At 44.6% G+C, this 17720-nt stretch overlaps 1 protein-coding gene and 1 long non-coding RNA gene across 4 annotated transcripts in view; one reads left to right on the forward strand and one right to left on the reverse strand.

Moving 5' to 3' along the window:
- The window catches only part of LOC148065733 (transcription factor COE1), a 109460-nt gene that overhangs the window by 13306 nt on the left and 78434 nt on the right, over window positions 1-17720 (forward strand). For all 3 annotated transcript variants that reach the window (XM_087806773.1, XM_087806774.1, XM_087806775.1), the window contains exon 6: window positions 6304-6372. In XM_087806773.1, coding sequence (XP_087662899.1) covers window positions 6304-6372 — 69 coding nt within the window. The remainder of the gene's footprint in view (window positions 1-6303; window positions 6373-17720) is intronic.
- Window positions 6628-7726, reverse strand: LOC148065734 (uncharacterized). The gene is made up of 3 exons (XR_015713301.1): window positions 7662-7726; window positions 7374-7588; window positions 6628-7328 (listed from the first exon to the last, which is right to left on the reverse strand). It is a non-coding gene; the product is annotated as an uncharacterized LOC148065734 (long non-coding RNA).

Consider the following 17720-nt stretch of genomic DNA (forward strand, 5'->3'; position numbering starts at 1 on the left):
AAGAGATGTTTGGTCTCCAGCTCTAGTGATGTTTGAGTGAAGAGATGTTTGGTCTCCAGCTCTGGTGATGTGTGAGTGAAGAGATGTTTGGTCTCCAGCTCTGGTGATGTGTGAGTGAAGAGATGTTTGGTCTCCAGCTCTGGTGATGTTTGAGTGAAGAGATGTTTGGTCTCCAGCTCTGGTGATGTGTGAGTGAAGAGATGTTTGGTCTCCAGCTCTGGTGATGTGTGAGTGAAGAGATGTTTGGTCTCCAGCTCTGGTGATGTGTGAGTGAAGAGATGTTTGGTCTCCAGCTCTAGTGATGTTTGAGTGAAGAGATGTTTGGTCTCCAGCTCTGGTGATGTGTGAGTGAAGAGATGTTTGGTCTCCAGCTCTGGTGATGTGTGAGTGAAGAGATGTTTGGTCTCCAGCTCTGGTGATGTTTGAGTGAAGAGATGTTTGGTCTCCAGCTCTAGTGATGTTTGAGTGAAGAGATGTTTGGTCTCCAGCTCTGGTGATGTGTGAGTGAAGAGATGTTTGGTCTCCAGCTCTGGTGATGTGTGAGTGAAGAGATGTTTGGTCTCCAGCTCTAGTGATGTTTGAGTGAAGAGATGTTTGGTCTCCAGCTCTGGTGATGTGTGAGTGAAGAGATGTTTGGTCTCCAGCTCTGGTGATGTGTGAGTGAAGAGATGTTTGGTCTCCAGCTCTGGTGATGTGTGAGTGAAGAGATGTTTGGTCTCCAGCTCTGGTGATGTGTGAGTGAAGAGATGTTTGGTCTCCAGCTCTGGTGATGTGTGAGTGAAGAGATGTTTGGTCTCCAGCTCTGGTGATGTTTGAGTGAAGAGATGTTTGGTCTCCAGCTCTGGTGATGTGTGAGTGAAGAGATGTTTGGTCTCCAGCTCTGGTGATGTGTGAGTGAAGAGATGTTTGGTCTCCAGCTCTGGTGATGTTTGAGTGAAGAGATGTTTGGTCTCCAGCTCTGGTGATGTTTGAGTGAAGAGATGTTTGGTCTCCAGCTCTGGTGATGTGTGAGTGAAGAGATGTTTGGTCTCCAGCTCTGGTGATGTGTGAGTGAAGAGATGTTTGGTCTCCAGCTCTGGTGATGTGTGAGTGAAGAGATGTTTGGTCTCCAGCTCTGGTGATGTTTGAGTGAAGAGATGTTTGGTCTCCAGCTCTGGTGATGTTTGAGTGAAGAGATGTTTGGTCTCCAGCTCTGGTGATGTTTGAGTGAAGAGATGTTTGGTCTCCAGCTCTGGTGATGTTTGAGTGAAGAGATGTTTGGTCTCCAGCTCTGGTGTGTAGAAGATGTTTGAAGCAGCAGATGCGTCGCAGAAGTGCGACTTCCTTGCTCTCGCACATGTTTGTCAGCAGAAACACACTTGACTGTTAGATTCTCACTCGTGCTGTTCGTGACACACTCTCCAGTAGAACAACAACAACACAACAATAACACTCAACACAACAATAACACACTCGAGTCGAGTAGAACAACAACAACACAACAATAACACTCAACACAACAATAACACACTCGAGTCGAGTAGAACAACAACAACACAACAATAACACTCAACACAACAATAACACACTCGAGTCGAGTAGAACAACAACAACACAACAATAACACTCAACACAACAATAACACACTCGAGTCGAGTAGAACAACAACAACACAACAATAACACTCAACACAACAATAACACACTCGAGTCGAGTAGAACAACAACAACACAACAATAACACGCAACACAACAATAACACACTCGAGTCGAGTAGAACAACAACAACACAATAATAACACTCAACACAACAATAACACACTCGAGTCGAGTAGAACAACAACGACACAATAATAACACTCAACACAGAGGAGGGTGAGGGGGGTGAGGAGGGTGAGGAGGAGGTGAGGAGGGTGAGGAGGGTGAGGAGGGGGTGAGGAGGAGGTGAGGAGGGTGAGGAGGAGGTGAGGAGGGTGAGGAGGAGGTGAGGAGGGTGAGGAGGGTGAGGAGGGTGAGGAGGAGGTGAGGAGGGTGAGGAGGAGGTGAGGAGGGTGAGGAGGGTGAGGAGGGTAAGGAGGGTGAGGAGGGTGAGGAGGGGGTGAGGAGGAGGTGAGGAGGGTGAGGAGGGTGAGGAGGGTGAGGAGGAGGTGAGGAGGGTGAGGAGGAGGTGAGGAGGGTGAGGAGGGTGAGGAGGAGGTGAGGAGGAGGTGAGGAGGGTGAGGAGGTGAGGAGGGTGAGGAGGCTGAGGAGGAGGTGAGGAGGGTGAGGAGGGTGAGGAGGCTGAGGAGGAGGTGAGGAGGAGGTGAGGAGGGTGAGGAGGTGAGGAGGGTGAGGAGGCTGAGGAGGAGGTGAGGAGGGTGAGGAGGAGGGTGAGGAGGGTGAGGAGGGTGAGGAGGGGGTGCAGGGGTGAGGAGGGTGAGGAGGATGAGGAGGATGTGAGGAGGGTGAGCAGGGTGAGGAGGGGGTGCAGAGGTGAGGAGGGTGAGGAGGGGGTGCAGGGGTGAGGAGGGTGAGGAGGATGAGGAGGATGTGAGGAGGGTGAGGAGGGTGAGGAGGGGGTGCAGGGGTGAGGAGGGTGAGGCGGGTGAGGAGGAGGTGAGGAGGGTGAGGAGGAGGGTGAGGAGGGTGAGGAGGGTGAGGAGGGGGTGCAGGGGTGAGGAGGGTGAGGAGGATGAGGAGGATGTGAGGAGGGTGAGCAGGGTGAGGAGGGGGTGCAGAGGTGAGGAGGGTGAGGAGGGGGTGCAGGGGTGAGGAGGGTGAGGAGGATGAGGAGGATGTGAGGAGGGTGAGGAGGGTGAGGAGGATGAGGAGGAGGTGAGGAGGGTGAGGAGGGTGAGGAGGGTGAGGAGGGGGTACAGGGGTGAGGAGGGTGAGGAGGGGGTGCAGGGGTGAGGAGGGTGAGGAGGGGGTACAGGGGTGAGGAGGGTGAGGAGGGGGTGCAGGGGTGAGGAGGGTGAGGAGGGTGAGGAGGGTGAGGAGGGTGAGGAGGGTGAGGAGGGTGAGGAGGGTGAGGAGGGGGAGGAGGGGGTGAGGAGGGGGTACAGGGGTGAGAGCATGATTAGATCACAGGATTCCGAGCCCTAAGTGCTATATTACTCCATCCAGCCGCTCCACTTCCCTCCATTTGTAACCCCTTCCTCTCCACTTTCTTCCCTCGTTCATCTTCTGAACCCCTCCTCACCCCCCCACCCCCGTCACTACCCACAATCCTCTGCTCCTTCAATCCCTATATTCCTCTTCATCTCAGTTCTTCACGATGTGACCCAGTTGAGAGAAGAGACAATGTTAAGGTGTAACTGACTCTGCTCCTCTGCCATCTGTGACAGAAACCTGACACGTCTCCTCCTCCTCCTCTTCCTCTTCCTCTCCTCCTCCTCCTCCTCCTCCTCTTCCTCTCCTCCTCCTCCTCCTCCTCCTCTTCCTCTCCTCCTCCTCCTCCTCCTCCTTTTCCTCCTCTCCTCCTCCTCCTCCTGCTCTTCCTCTTCCTCTTCCTCCTCCTCCTCTCCCTCTTCTCCTCCTCTTCCCCCTCTTCCTCCTCTCCTCCTCCTCCTCCTCCTCCTCCTCTTCCCCCTCTTCCTCCTCTCCTCCTTCTCCTCCTCCTCCTCCGCCTCCTCCTCTCCTCCTCCTCCTCTCTTCTTCCTCCTCCTCCTCCTATTCCTCCTCTCCTCCTCCTCCTCCTCCTCTTGTTTTAACTCACCCTCCCATGCTCACCCTTCACTCCTCCTCTGCTCCCCCTTTTACTTTAATTCATAATTGATGCTCACAAGAAAGCCTTTCCTGACAGATTTGTAGTGTGTATACGTTGTGTGTGTGTGTGTGTGTGTGTGTGTGTGGAGGTGTGTGTGTGTAGGTGTGTGTGTGTGTGTAGGTGTGTAGGTGTGTGTGTGTGTGTGTGTGTGTAGGTGTGTAGGTGTGTGTGTGTGTGTGTGTGTGTGTGTGTGTGTGTGTGTTTCACAGCAACTTTTCCTGCTGCTCTGCTGTAACCGTGGCGTGTTTTTACATTTTCACATCATTATATTTAACCTTCTATTCAGGAACGTTGTTGAAGTCGATTGTTTTGGTTCCAGTCCGGGTTAGACTCTGAAGAGCTCGTCTGATTGGCTGCCGTGCATGTCAATCAATAACTGTAGGGGGGGGGGGGCATATATTCACCTCAGGGGCCACCTTTACACAGAGGCTCTTGTTAGGGACCGTCAAGCAAGAAATGAGGCTGAATATTTATTTTGTATAATCTTTTTTAATCTCGTATTAAAGTGTCTTTTCCAGCAATATTTAATTTATTCATTTAATTTTGTAATTCTTTGAACATAAAAAAGGTTCAAGTACTAAAACAAAAACTCTAAAGTCATATTCAGACACATCATGATAAAAAGTATTAGTTTCTACATGAGCTTTGACTTCAAGTTTGTGTAAAATAATCTAAAGTATCTTTAAAATAGATAATTAGCTTTAGCTGATATTAGCAACTACAAATGTATCGTTTTATAAAAGATATTTTCACTTTGTTCGTCCAGTTTTGCGACGGAACCAAATGTTTTACATCAAAACTTTCCTTCAAATGACCTAAATTCAATGTTAGAAGTTTGACTTCAATTTTCGATAGTAAATGTTCACAAACCAGGAAGTTGCACAGAGTTGCGTTAGCATTTAGCTAAGCTAGCAAGAGTCGCGTCAGATTCAAACTCAACTTTGTGTTCAAGCAGTTTTTTCTTTTACTGTCACGTATCAGTTACGTTTTTTTCACCCTGCGTTACTACAAAAATTCACATGCATTCATTGCTTGAGACCTTGTCTCCTAGAGGGTTTTGCTTGACATTAGCTACTCAAGGGAACAGTGTCTTTGTAATAAAAGTGTTTAAACAGGTATTTAATTTGAGTGTGTAACTGATGCAATAATAACAATTACTGTGCAATTACACCAGAATGTACATGTTTATATTTGTATATACTTATTGAATGTATATACTGCTGCAGTATTTCCTGTATAATGTATATTCCTGATGTTGTGTATTCATCTATAGTGTATATTGATGCTTTGTATAACCTTTGATGTTTTTTTAGGGTTTGGCTTTTATTTAAAATAAATAATATATTTACTGTTTATTTAAGATTTTAAAGATTTTTTTCTACTTAATCTTATACATGTTTGATGTTTTACTGAACGTAGTAACTAAAAAGCAATTTTCCTGTGAAGAAAACAAGTATTTTTGATTCTGAAGATGATACGTAAAAGTACAACTTACTCAATAGTATAGTATATTCAAAGAAAGTCAGTGAGTACAGCACATAAGTCATTAATAAATGTTAAATACCAGTATTTAATGCATCAAAAGTACTTTTTGTGAATTTTAAAAGTAATATTCTTGTGAAGATGAAGTATTTCTGATTCTGAAGATGATACGTGAAAGTACAACTGTTCTCTCAGGAGTGTAAGAAGTACAGTATATTCAAATATATAAAAGTATATATTCAAAGTTTATTCACGTTAAATACCAGTGTTTTAATGCATCAAATGTCTTTTTCGGTGAATTCACTCTGAGATTTTAGTCACTTTATCCAACTGAACGTAGTAACTAAGAAGTAATTTTCCATGTGAAGATGAAGTATTTCTGATTCTGAAGATGACACGTAGAAGTACAACTTACAGTATATTCAAAGAAAGTCAGTGAGTACATCACACGAGTCATTAATCACCATTAAATACCAGTATTTGAATGCATCAAATGTACTTTTTGTGAATTTTAAAAGTAATTTTCCATGTGAAGATGAAGTATTTCTGATTCTGAAGATGATGCGTAAAAGTACAACTGTTCTCTCAGTACAGTATATTCAAATATACAAAAGTACATATTGAAAGAGAGTCACGAGTACACGACTCATTAATCACGTTAAATACCAGTATTTTAATGCATCAAATGTACTTTTTGTGAATTTTAAAAGTAATTTTCCATGTGAAGATGAAGTATTTCTGATTCTGAAGATGATGCGTAAAAGTACAACTGCTCTCTCAGTACAGTATATTCAAATATACAAAAGTATATATTCAAAGAGAGTCACGAGTACACGACTCATTAATCACGTTAAATACCAGTATTTTAATGCCATCAAATGTCTTTTCGGTGAATTCACTCTGAGTTTTTCTGTCACTTTCCCAACTGTACGATCTATTTATATCGCGGCTGTCGGCGCCGCTCGTCTCGCTCGGATCAATAGCTTTTAATTGGATGTTTTGTTCGGCGCCGAAGACGATCCGCCGACGCTTCGTTTACGGCGCAAGTTGAACTTCCCACGTGTTGGAGTCTGACAACCTGGTCTTTATCCGCAGTCGCTGCTGTGACAAGAAGAGCTGCGGGAACCGTAATGAGACGCCCTCTGACCCCGTCATCATCGACAGGTGAGCGCACACACACACACACACACACACACACACACACACCTGACACACACACCAGTGGGAGGTGCTTCACCGTCACTCCTGGAGTGAGATGTTACTCTCACAGTTCAAGTGCTGGTTAACAAGATGAAGTGATGGTGACACACACACACACACACACACACACACACACACACACACACACACACACACACACACATGTTTCTGCCTCGTCACGTGAACGTCATCAGATCAAAGTCGTCACTCGTCCTCGAAAAAATGTGTCACAAGCGAACAAAGGTTTGAAATGATTGATTTCTTCACTTCCTGCTGCATCTGGTGTAGTTTTTATGATGAAGGCCTGAAGATCTGTTTTCTCTCCTCTTGGATTCTTTTTCTTCGGTCACATGACTGAACACTTACTTGTTTTATTAGTTTATTTTGAACCCAAAACCTGAATCAATGTGGTGAAGATGAAGTTCATGTCATTTGAAAACATACTTTAGAGCAGCCATGATGTCTGACTAATGTTGAAACCGTCTGTCAATCAAGAGACAAAATGGATGACGGGTCCATTTCTGTTAGTGTCATGTGATCGACGAACACTTCCTGTTTGATCAACTAAAGATACTGTGGTTTAGAAAAACTAGTCCAGAGTTACTGGTTTTTGAATGTTTTTAAACAAACTGGTCGTTCTATGAAAACAATGTTTTTACTTTGCATTTAAACAACGAAAACTTTAGGACATTCACACTAAGATCCATTAGAAGATGAATTACATCTAGATTTTTCTGACCCATTTAAAGGGGAAAGTTCACATTTCGGTAGAGTTTTCGTCCAAAAAAGACACTTAAAAACATCCAAAAAAGATACTTAAATAGATCCCAAAACGATACTTAAATTCATCCCAAAAAGACGCTTAAATACAACAGAAAAAAGACACTTTAAAACATCCCAAAAAGATACTTTAAAACATCCTAAAAAGATACTTAAAACATCCCAAAAAGATACTTAAAAACAACAGAAAAAAGACACTTAAAAACATCCCAAAAAGATACTTAAATACATCCCAAAAATACACTTATCCCAAATAGACACTTAAAAACAACAGAAAAATAACACTTAAATTCATCCCAAAAAGACGCTTAAATACAACAGAAAAAAGACACTTTAAAACATCCTAAAAAGATACTTAAAACATCCCAAAAAGACACTTAGAAACAACAGAAAAAAGACACTTAAAAACAACAGAAAAAAGACACTTAAAAACAAGAGAAAAAAGACACTTAAAAACAACAGAAAAAAGACACTTAAATACAACAGAAAAAAGACACTTTAAAACATCCTAAAAAGACACTTTAAAACATCCTAAAAAGATACTTAAAACATCCCAAAAAGACACTTAGAAACAACAGAAAAAAGACACTTAAAAACAACAGAAAAAAGACACTTAAAAACAAGAGAAAAAAGACACTTAAAAACAACAGAAAAAAGACACTTAAAAACAACAGAAAAAAGACACTTAAAAACAACAGAAAAGGGACACTTAAATACATCCCAAAAAGACACTTAAAAACAACAGAAAATAGACACTTAAATACATCCCAAAAAGACACTTAGAAAAAACAGAAAAGAGACACTTAAATACATCCCAAAAATACACTTGAAAACATCCAGAAACCACACCTAAAAACAACCAAAAAAGATACTTAAAAACATCCAAAAAAGACACTTAAAACATTCCAAAAGACACTTAAAAACATTAAAAAAGACACTTAAAAACACCCTCTTGTATTGAAGATTGAGAAGAATAGTTTAGAAACATTTCAACATGTCTGTATTTTACGATTGTTTGTAGATGATACAGTATCATGTTGTTTTCGAGGTCAGTAGGTGGTGCCATCTCTTTAAAAATGATGTGATTTATTTCATTAGAAAATAATGACACTGTTTCATGAAGCTTCATCAACACATCACTACCATCTAGTGGACTCTGAAAATAATGAAACTGTTTCATGAAGCTTCATCAACACATCACCACCATCTAGTGGACTCTGAAGATAATGACACTGTTTCATGAAGCTTCATCGACACATCACCACCATCTAGTGGACTCTGAAGATAATGACACTGTTTCATGAAGCTTCATCGACACATCACCACCATCTAGTGGACTCTGGAGATAATGACACTGTTTCATGAAGCTTCATCGACACATCACTACCATCTAGTGGACTCTGAAGATAATGACACTGTTTCATGAAGCTTCATCGACACATCACTACCATCTAGTGGACTCTGAAGATAATGACACTGTTTCATGAAGCTTCATCAACACATCACTACCATCGAGTGGACTCTGAAGATAATGACACTGTTTCATGAAGCTTCATCAACACATCACTACCATCTAGTGGACTCTGAAGATAATGACACTGTTTCATGTAGCTTCATCGACACATCACTACCATCGAGTGGACTCTGAAGATAATGAAACTGTTTCATGAAGCTTCATCAACACATCATTACCATCTAGTGGACTCTGAAGATAATGAAACTGTTTCATGAAGCTTCATCAACACATCATTACCATCTAGTGGACTCTGAAGATAATGACACTGTTTCATGAAGCTTCATCAACACATCACTACCATCTAGTGGACTCTGAAGATAATGACACTGTTTCATGAAGCTTCATCGACACATCACTACCATCGAATGGACTCTGAAGATAATGAAACTGTTTCATGAAGCTTCAACACATCATTACCATCTAGTGGACTCTGAAGATAATGACACTGTTTCATGAAGCTTCATCAACACATCACTACCATCTAGTGGACTCTGAAGATAATGACACTGTTTCATGAAGCTTCATCAACACATCACTACCATCTAGTGGACTCTGAAGATAATGACACTGTTTCATGAAGCTTCATCGACACGTCACTAATATTTACTATTTCTAATGTCGAGGCTTCGATTCAAGGTGAGAAATTTGAAGGTATTCATGTGTTTTTGTGTCATTTTGGACAAAGAAAGTAATAACTTTGTAATAATAACTAATAATACCAACCCTGAGATGACATGAGAAAATCACTTTAAGAACGTAACACTTTTATAAAGATGAAAGGTTTGTTGTTGGATTGAAAGTTTAGATCATGTGTGTGTGTGTGCGTGTGTGTGTGTGTGTGTGTGTGTGTGTGTGTGTGTGTGTGTGTGTGTGGGGGTGTGGGGGTGTGTGTGTGGGGGTGTGCGTGTGTGTGTGTGTGTGCGTGTGTGTGTGTGTGTGCGTGTGTGTGTGTGTGTGTGTGTGTGTGTGTGTCTCTCTGTGTGTGTGTGTGTGCGTGTGTCTCTGTGTGTGTGTGTGTGAGTGTGTGTGTGTGTGTGTGTGTCTCTCTGTGTGTGTGTGTGTGCGTGTGTCTCTGTGTGTGTGTGTGTGTGTGTGTGTGTGAGTGTGTGTGTGTGTGTGTGTGCGTGTGTCTCTCTGTGTGTGTGTGTGTGCGTGTGTCTCTGTGTGTGTGTGTGTGTGCGTGTGTGTGAGTGTGTGTGCGTGTGTGTGTGTGTGTGTGGGGTGTGTGTGTGTGTGTGTGTGTGAGTGTGTGTGTGTGTGTGTGTGTGTGTGTGTGTGTGTGTGTGTGTGTGTGTGTGTGTGTGTGTGTGTGTGTGTGTGTGTGAGAGTGTGTGTGTGTGTGTGTGTGTGTGTGTGTGTGTAAACAAACTGGCTCAGTATCAGCTGAAGGTGAAACGTTGCAAACTTTCAAACCTGCTCTTGTGAAGCATCCGACACCATGTGACGGTTGGACACACACTATTGTTGGCTCGTCATTCAGTGTGTGTTCGCGAGAGTATCATGTAGTCGCAGCGCCTTTTATTTGTGTTGTCGTCGGCGCCATCAGACGTCTCCGTTCGCACTCTGAGGTGTGTGTGTGTGAGCGAGTGTGTGTGTGTAGAGGTGTCAACACTTTAGAAGAAAAGATGTAACACAATAATCAGGATCTTTCTTGTGACGTCGGGGCGTCCACTAGTGTGTGTGTGTGTGTGTGTGTGTGTGTGTGTGTTTGGATTGTGGGAGATGTCAGAGAACTCGGTCACGATGGAATGTCAAGGTTACCGTGGATACCGTGGGATACTTCCTGTCGTGCCCCCCCCTCTCGGCGGTTCACAGGAACATCTGGATCTCTGCTGAACATGTGTTGAGGACCAGAGTAAGTGCTTCTCTCGCCTGAGAGCTGCTGGAGGAGACGTTTCATCACTTCAAGTGCTGTTAGTAAACACTGACGACGCACTAATGAACGCTCGGCCATCAATCCCTCGCAGATGTCGGCGCCGGCGACCGTACGAGGAGCGCCGTCGCTGCTGATCTCATCTCACCACGTTCTCAACGTTTCCACGAACTCTTGTTTAAGTTTCTCACGACGAGTCGACCTTTTAACCATCGAACCGATCCGAGGGTTCGATCAGAAACAAGTTCTTCCTCATCATCACTTCTTCATGAATTCTCGTCTCACTCGTTTATTCTTCTACAGATTAAACCATAATTCGTGGTTACCAGGATGTAACTGCGGTTCTAAGAGCACGAGCTGATCTCACCGCTTAAAATGTCCCCGAAAGTTTGGTTGTTGTTTGGACGACAGAAGAAGTCGTTCATCAGTGACTACATGGAAGCATTAACTGGATCCATCTCAAAGTCATTGTTTGTGGGCGGAGCTGCTTTGTTTTCCCTCGAGCGATGGATCTCGTTCTCGTCCAGACTCAGAAGACGGTCTCACCTGTGTGGAGTCTCACCTGAAGACGCTCTCACCTGTGTGGAGTCTCACGTGAAGACGGTCTCACCTGTGTGGAGTCTCACCTGAAGACACTCTCACCTGTGTGGAGTCTCACCTGAAGACGGTCTCACCTGTGTGGAGTCTCACCTGAAGACGCTCTCACCTGTGTGGAGTCTCACCTGAAGACGCTCTCACCTGTGTGGAGTCTCACCTGAAGACACTCTCACCTGAAGACGCTCTCACCTGAAGACGCTCTCACCTGTGTGGAGTCTCACCTGAAGACGGTCTCACCTGTGTGGAGTCTCACCTGAAGTCGCTCTCACCTGTGTGGAGTCTCACCTGAAGACGCTCTCACCTGTGTGGAGTCTCACCTGAAGTCGCTCTCACCTGTGTGGAGTCTCACCTGAAGTCGCTCTCACCTGTGTGGAGTCTCACCTGAAGTCGCTCTCACCTGTGTGGAGTCTCACCTGAAGACGCTCTCACCTGTGTGGAGTCTCACCTGAAGTCGCTCTCACCTGTGTGGAGTCTCACCTGAAGTCGCTCTCACCTGTGTGGAGTCTCACCTGAAGTCGCTCTCACCTGTGTGGAGTCTCACCTGAAGATCTTCTCCTCCAGGATCCTGTTGTTCCGGGTTCACCAGAACCAGAACCAGAACCAACACATTGTTTACCAGGTCCTGATTGACAGCTCGCTTGTGTTGTTGTTTGTGAGTGACAGCAGCTGATCGTGTGTGTGTGTGTGTGTGTGTGTGTGTGTGTGTGTGTGTGTGTGTGTGTGTGTGTGTGTGTGTGTGTGTGTGTGTGTGGTCGACTAATCCGTGTTGTAGCTCCGCAAGTGTCCTGAGGTTAATACAGGTTAACAACATGCAACGATATCCTATCATACGCCTGCTTGACTCCTAAAGAGCTGCATCCACTGTTGGTGCTTCACTCTCTCCATCATTGACCTCCCTCTCTCTCTCTTTCTGCCTCTCTTTCTGCCTCTCTTTCTGCCTCCCTCTCTCTTTCTGCCTCACTCTCTCTCTCTCTCTCTCTCCCTCTCTCTTTCTCTCTCTCTCTCTCTCTCTCTCTCTCTGCCTCCTTCTCTTCCTCTCTCTCTTTCTGCCTCCCTCTCTTTCTCTCTCCCTCTCTTTCTCCCTCCCTCTCTTTCTGCCTCTCTTTCTGCCCCCCTCTCTCTATTTCTGCCTCCCTCTCTTTCTACCTCCCTCTCTCTTTCTGCCTCCCTCCCTCCCTCTCTTTCTGCCTCCCTCTCTTTCTTCCTCCCTCTCTTTCTACCTCCCTCTCTCTGCATCCCTCTCTTTCTCCCTCTCTCCCTCTCTTTCTTCCTCCCTCTCTTTCTACCTCCCTTTCTCTTTCTGCATCCCTCTCTCTTTCTCCCTCTCTTTCTGCCTCCCTCTCTCCCTCCCTCTCTCCCTCTTTCTGCCTCCCTCTCTTTCTTCCTCCCTCTCTTTCTCCCTCCCTCCCTCTCTCTCTCTGCCTCCCTCTTTCTTCCTCCCTCTCTTTCTGCCTCCCTTCCTCCCTCCCTCCCTCTCTCTCTCCCTCTCTCTGCCTCCTTCTCTGCCTCCCTCCCTCTCTTTCTGCCTCCCTCTCTCTATTTCTTCCTCCCTCTCTTTCTGCCTCCCTCTCTTTCTTCCTCCCTCTCTTTCTGCCTCCCTCTCTCTCCCCCCCAGTGTGGCCCTGAGGGGTTACCCTCCTTCGCTGCTCAGCTCGCTGCCAGCTCAGGCTTCTACGATCGTCTTAATGGGCTCTGGCTGTGTCGCGAGAGTGTGTGTGTGTGTGTGTGTGTGTGTGTGTGTGTGAGTGTCAGTGTGTGTAGGGGGGCCCACCATAGCCAGAGGGGGTTAAGGGGTTCCCTTTGCGAGCCTGAGTGTGTGAGTGGTGTAATCTATAGGGTTAAGAGAGGTCGCGGCGCGAGGAAGGAGGTGTGGAGTGAAGAAGGTCTGGAGAAGACGAGGATCGGACGTGAACGACACACGACGAGGATCGGGTTCAATACATATGGAGTTTGATTCATGAGGTTCTGAACCGATTCATTACGATTCTTCAGAAATGAAAACGGCTAAACTTTTTTAAAGCAACTGTTCTACTTCATGCACGCTCGGCCCTCTAGAGCAGTGTTTGGGAAACTAAGTTACCTCAGGACCACCTTTTCTACGGAGGCCTTGAGGGGCCAAAAACTATTATTATTATATATAAACTATTATTATTATATTGTATGTTTCATAACTTGAAAAACAAATCTGTTATAAGAACAAATAACTTTTCAAATTAGGTTACTTATCTTTTTAAGGGGCAATAAAGACAAAAACTGAGGACAAAAGCCCTAAAACATAAATGCCTAAAGTCTTATTCAGAGATTAGTAATAAAAACTATAAATAAATACAAAATAAAATGGTTGGTTTCTACATGATCTTTGACCTCATGAGGGCCTAGAACATGCATTCATAGAACCGAGGTTACAACTGTAACTTGGGTTTTTATCTATTTATTTATAAACACAAGCTTGAACCTAAAATTTTAATGAAATCAAGTGAATAAATTCCTTTTATTCCTGACTCGCTCCTACAGACGTCAACCGTTGCTAACATCGCGCTAGTCTTTCCCTCTGAAGACTAAAGTGTAAATAACGACTGTGACGACTCGTTACAAGATTATTTCGCTGATACTTTATCCGGAGCGCGGGATGAAAAGGAGAAGGAGAGGCCAGACGGGCGTGAGCGAGACTGTGAAATGGGGGGAGGAAACGGAGGACAGAGGAGAGAATAGACGAGAGGAGGGTTTGTTTCAGAGGATAAGAGCCTCAGTCTGGGGAGTCCTGTCAATCAAAGAGCGCCGGGCGGGGGAGGGGGGGGGGGGGCACTGTCAATCAGCTGGTGAGAGAGAGAGAGAGGGAGGAGGAGGAGGTGAAGAGAGGCGACGGAGGGAATCTTCTAAACGATCTCTTCATCTCTCCTGCCTTTTGTCTTCCTCACTATCGCTCTCACTCGTCTCCGCTTGTCCTAGTTACCGAAAATATCTCCGCCAACCTGGTTTGTCACCGTCGCTCAAGCGTCTGCATCCAGAACAGACGGATGTTCCTCCTCCTCTCTTGACCGCCTCGTCCTCTCTTCCTCTCTTTCTTCCGCCTCGGATCGTTTCATCCGCCGGTCTCGCCTCACCTGGTCACGCGGGGTCACCGTGGACGACTCGGGGTCAACAGTTTCTCAGGCCTCCGGCTGCTCATGTTTCCTCCCACGGTCTTGTAAACAAACACTTTTAGTCACGATTTCAGCGACTCTTTGACGAAGAAAACGTCCATTATTACTAACAACGACCCGAGTCTGTGACTCCAGTGACGTTTCTAGATTGGTGACCCCGACAAGTTACTTCAAGGGTCGTAAACCTGTGGCCCGTTTGCCATCCTTGACCCTTCATTTATTATCTGTTTTAACGTTTTCATTATTGAGAGACGAGAATCATCAACTGTCGTAAGATATGTTTATTTTATGGCCTGAAAGGTGTTTTATTTTGAAAAAAAGATCAGATTTTCTCAGAAGAAACATTCGTCTCTTGAGAGTTTCGTGAAAAAAGAGCCAAATATAAGTAAAACAATGTTGTTGCAGAGAAACCAGTCGGCAGCTCTTAGTTATAGTTCGTTACTCTTGGATCATATAGTTGAAAATATTGATAGAATAACATATAAAAGTAGGTAAAAATGACCCAAATTCACAGTAAAAACTACACAAAAATCCATAAAATATTAAAACAAAAGAAACTAAATTGAAGATGTCGAGAATAAAAAGGTTGAAAGAAACACAAGAATTGAGGCCCCTGGTCTAACACACAAAAAGTCCCCTAGACTCAAGTGTGGCTTCTCGCCCTCGTCTGTTGTGGCTCCGGGGAAAGTCTGAAGAAAGGGTTTGACTTTCGAACATGGATTGCACAAACTAATCCAATCAAATAGAAGACAATGTTGTAACTCCAGCACCTGAAGAAGAGCCTTTCGCAGTTACTTAACTTTGTTAAACCTGTCAGTTTTCCAGCATCAAGCAGTTGAAACTATAGTTTTGAATGTTTGTTTTCCATCCGGTCGTGATGTAACGCGTCGGAGGTGAAGAATCCCACGGACTAGACTCCGTCTCCCAGTCTTTCCTCCTCCAGTCTCGCGGTTTCACTTCCCGTGTTAAAGGTCAGCGTTCGCTCGGAGTCGAAGGGAATTATTCATAGCATCGACTTAATGTCGGCGTCTCCGCTCGCCCGTGTTTTCGCTCGCGCGACTGTTTGTGTAAGAGCGAGCGAGCGAGCGAGGGAAGGAAACGAGTGGAGGATGTTTTATTCATTCCCCCTCATTTATTCTCTCCGTCCTCACCTGTCTCGGCCGCGACATTAAGCGATGATTTACTTCCACTGGACACATCATTCCAGGTGTTTGTCAGGCTAATGTCGGCTAATATACTCGTCCTCCTCCTCGTCCGTCCGTCCGTCCGTCCGTCCGTCCGCTCTCACCTCCTCCTCCGTTGCTCTCTCGCTTCACTTCCTTCCCGTCGTCGGGGTTTTTCCCGGGAAATATTGCAATAATGTGGATGAAGGGAGGAGACGGATGGAGGGAAGACGGCGGCGGTGATTGCTAACTGTATGAAGACGGATACAACGTTTAGGAGGGAGAGTTCCTTAATCCTCCCTTTCGTTCTCTCGCTCCATCCATCCTGCTGTCGAGGGAGAGACGGAGAATATTAGCTGGAAAACTGAAGCGCCCGCGGGCATGGACGGAGTGTTCAGCACACATGTGTAATGACACACACACACACACACACACACTTTCTGACTTTTTTTCTATCCCCCCTTTCCTCCTCTTTCACCTCCCTGATCCTCCTCTTCCTCCCATCCTGCTCCTGTTTCCCACTCTACACCCCCATTACACACACACACACCCTTAGGCAGGGATCGTGTTACCCTAAAAGCTACAAACACCGACATGATACACACTCACACACACACACTCACACACACACACACACACACTCTCCCCATCTGTTCCCGCTGATGCCGTTTTAATGCCGTTGTTTACTCTGCGAAGCCGCTGGTTGTCAAAAAACTGAAGGTCCTTTCATGTGTCAGTGGTTTTCGGCAGATTTACGTTTTCCAAATCACCGAGTGTGCGGACGAGGACGCTTGTGAAGTCTTTTATTTTGGCGGGCGCTCCGGCGCTATCAAAGACAGAAGCCGAGGCCGCGGCGGTTACGAGCGGAGAAGCGTCGAGACTCACTTAGAGCTAATAAACGCTGGGGTTTGATCAACACTGACGCTGTGATGTGGTTTCTAGACGCACGCGTGCTTTTATTGTCTTGAACCTTCAATGGGTTACAAAATAAAAGCAACTTTTCTAAAAATAAAACTTTCTCAGTTCAACTACACTTAAATACCCCCCCATACCCTATCAATATTTTATTTGAATCAAGAAAATATTTATACTTTTATATTTACAATAAACATGTAAATAGTCACGGTTTTTGTTCATTTTTGTGTTCCAATAGATGGCAGTTCACTACAGTCCAATCCAGCAGCTTTTAAAGCTGATCTTTGGACATATTTTAGTTTGAAAACAAATGAAAGCAGTTATAACTGAGGACGAGAGGATACAGTGAGTCCAGCAGCTTTTAAAGCTGATCTTTGGACATATTTTAGTTTGAAAACAAATTAAAGCAGTTATAACTGAGGACGAGAGGATACAGTGAGTCCAGCAGCTTTTAAAGCTGATCTTTGGACATATTCTAGTTTGAAAACAAATGAAAGCAGTTATAACTGAGGACGAGAGGATACAGTGAGTCCAGCAGCTTTTAAAGCTGATCTTTGGACATATTTTAGTTTGAAAACAAATAAAAGCAGTTACAACTGAGGACGAGAGGATATAGTGAGTCCAGCAGCTTTTAAAGCTGATGTTTGGACATATTTTGGTTTGAAAACAAATGAAAGCAGTTACGACTGAGGACGAGAGGATGCAGTGAATCCAACAGCTTTTAAAGCTGATCTTTGGACATATTTTAGTTTGAAAACAAATGAAAGCAGTTATGACTGAGGACGAGAGGATACAGTTAGCCCAGCAGCTTTTAAAGCTGATGTTTGGACATATTTTAGTTTGAAAACAAATGAAAGCAGTTATAACTGAGGACGAGAGGATACAGTGAGTCCAGCAGCTTTTAAAGCTGATCTTTGGACATATTTTAGTTTGAAAACAAATGAAAGCAGTTATAACTGAGGACGAGAGGATACAGTGAGTCCAGCAGCTTTTAAAGCTGATGTTTGGACATATTTTGGTTTGAAAACAAATGAAAGCAGTTATAACTGAGGACGAGAGGATACAGTGAGTCCAGCAGCTTTTAAAGCTGATCTTTGGACATATTTTAGTTTGAAAACAAATGAAAGCAGTTATAACTGAGGACGAGAGGATACAGTGAGTCCAGCAGCTTTTAAAGCTGATCTTTGGACATATTTTGGATTGAAAACAAATGAAAGCAGTTATAACTGAGGACGAGAGGATACAGTGAGTCCAGCAGCTTTTAAAGCTGATGTTTGGACATATTTTGGTTTGAAAACAAATGAAAGCAGTTATAACTGAGGACG

The sequence above is a fragment of the Callionymus lyra genome, chromosome 14, assembly GCF_982586985.1.
Source record: "Callionymus lyra chromosome 14, fCalLyr1.hap1.1, whole genome shotgun sequence".
In the NCBI taxonomy this organism is placed as follows: domain Eukaryota; kingdom Metazoa; phylum Chordata; class Actinopteri; order Syngnathiformes; family Callionymidae; genus Callionymus; species Callionymus lyra.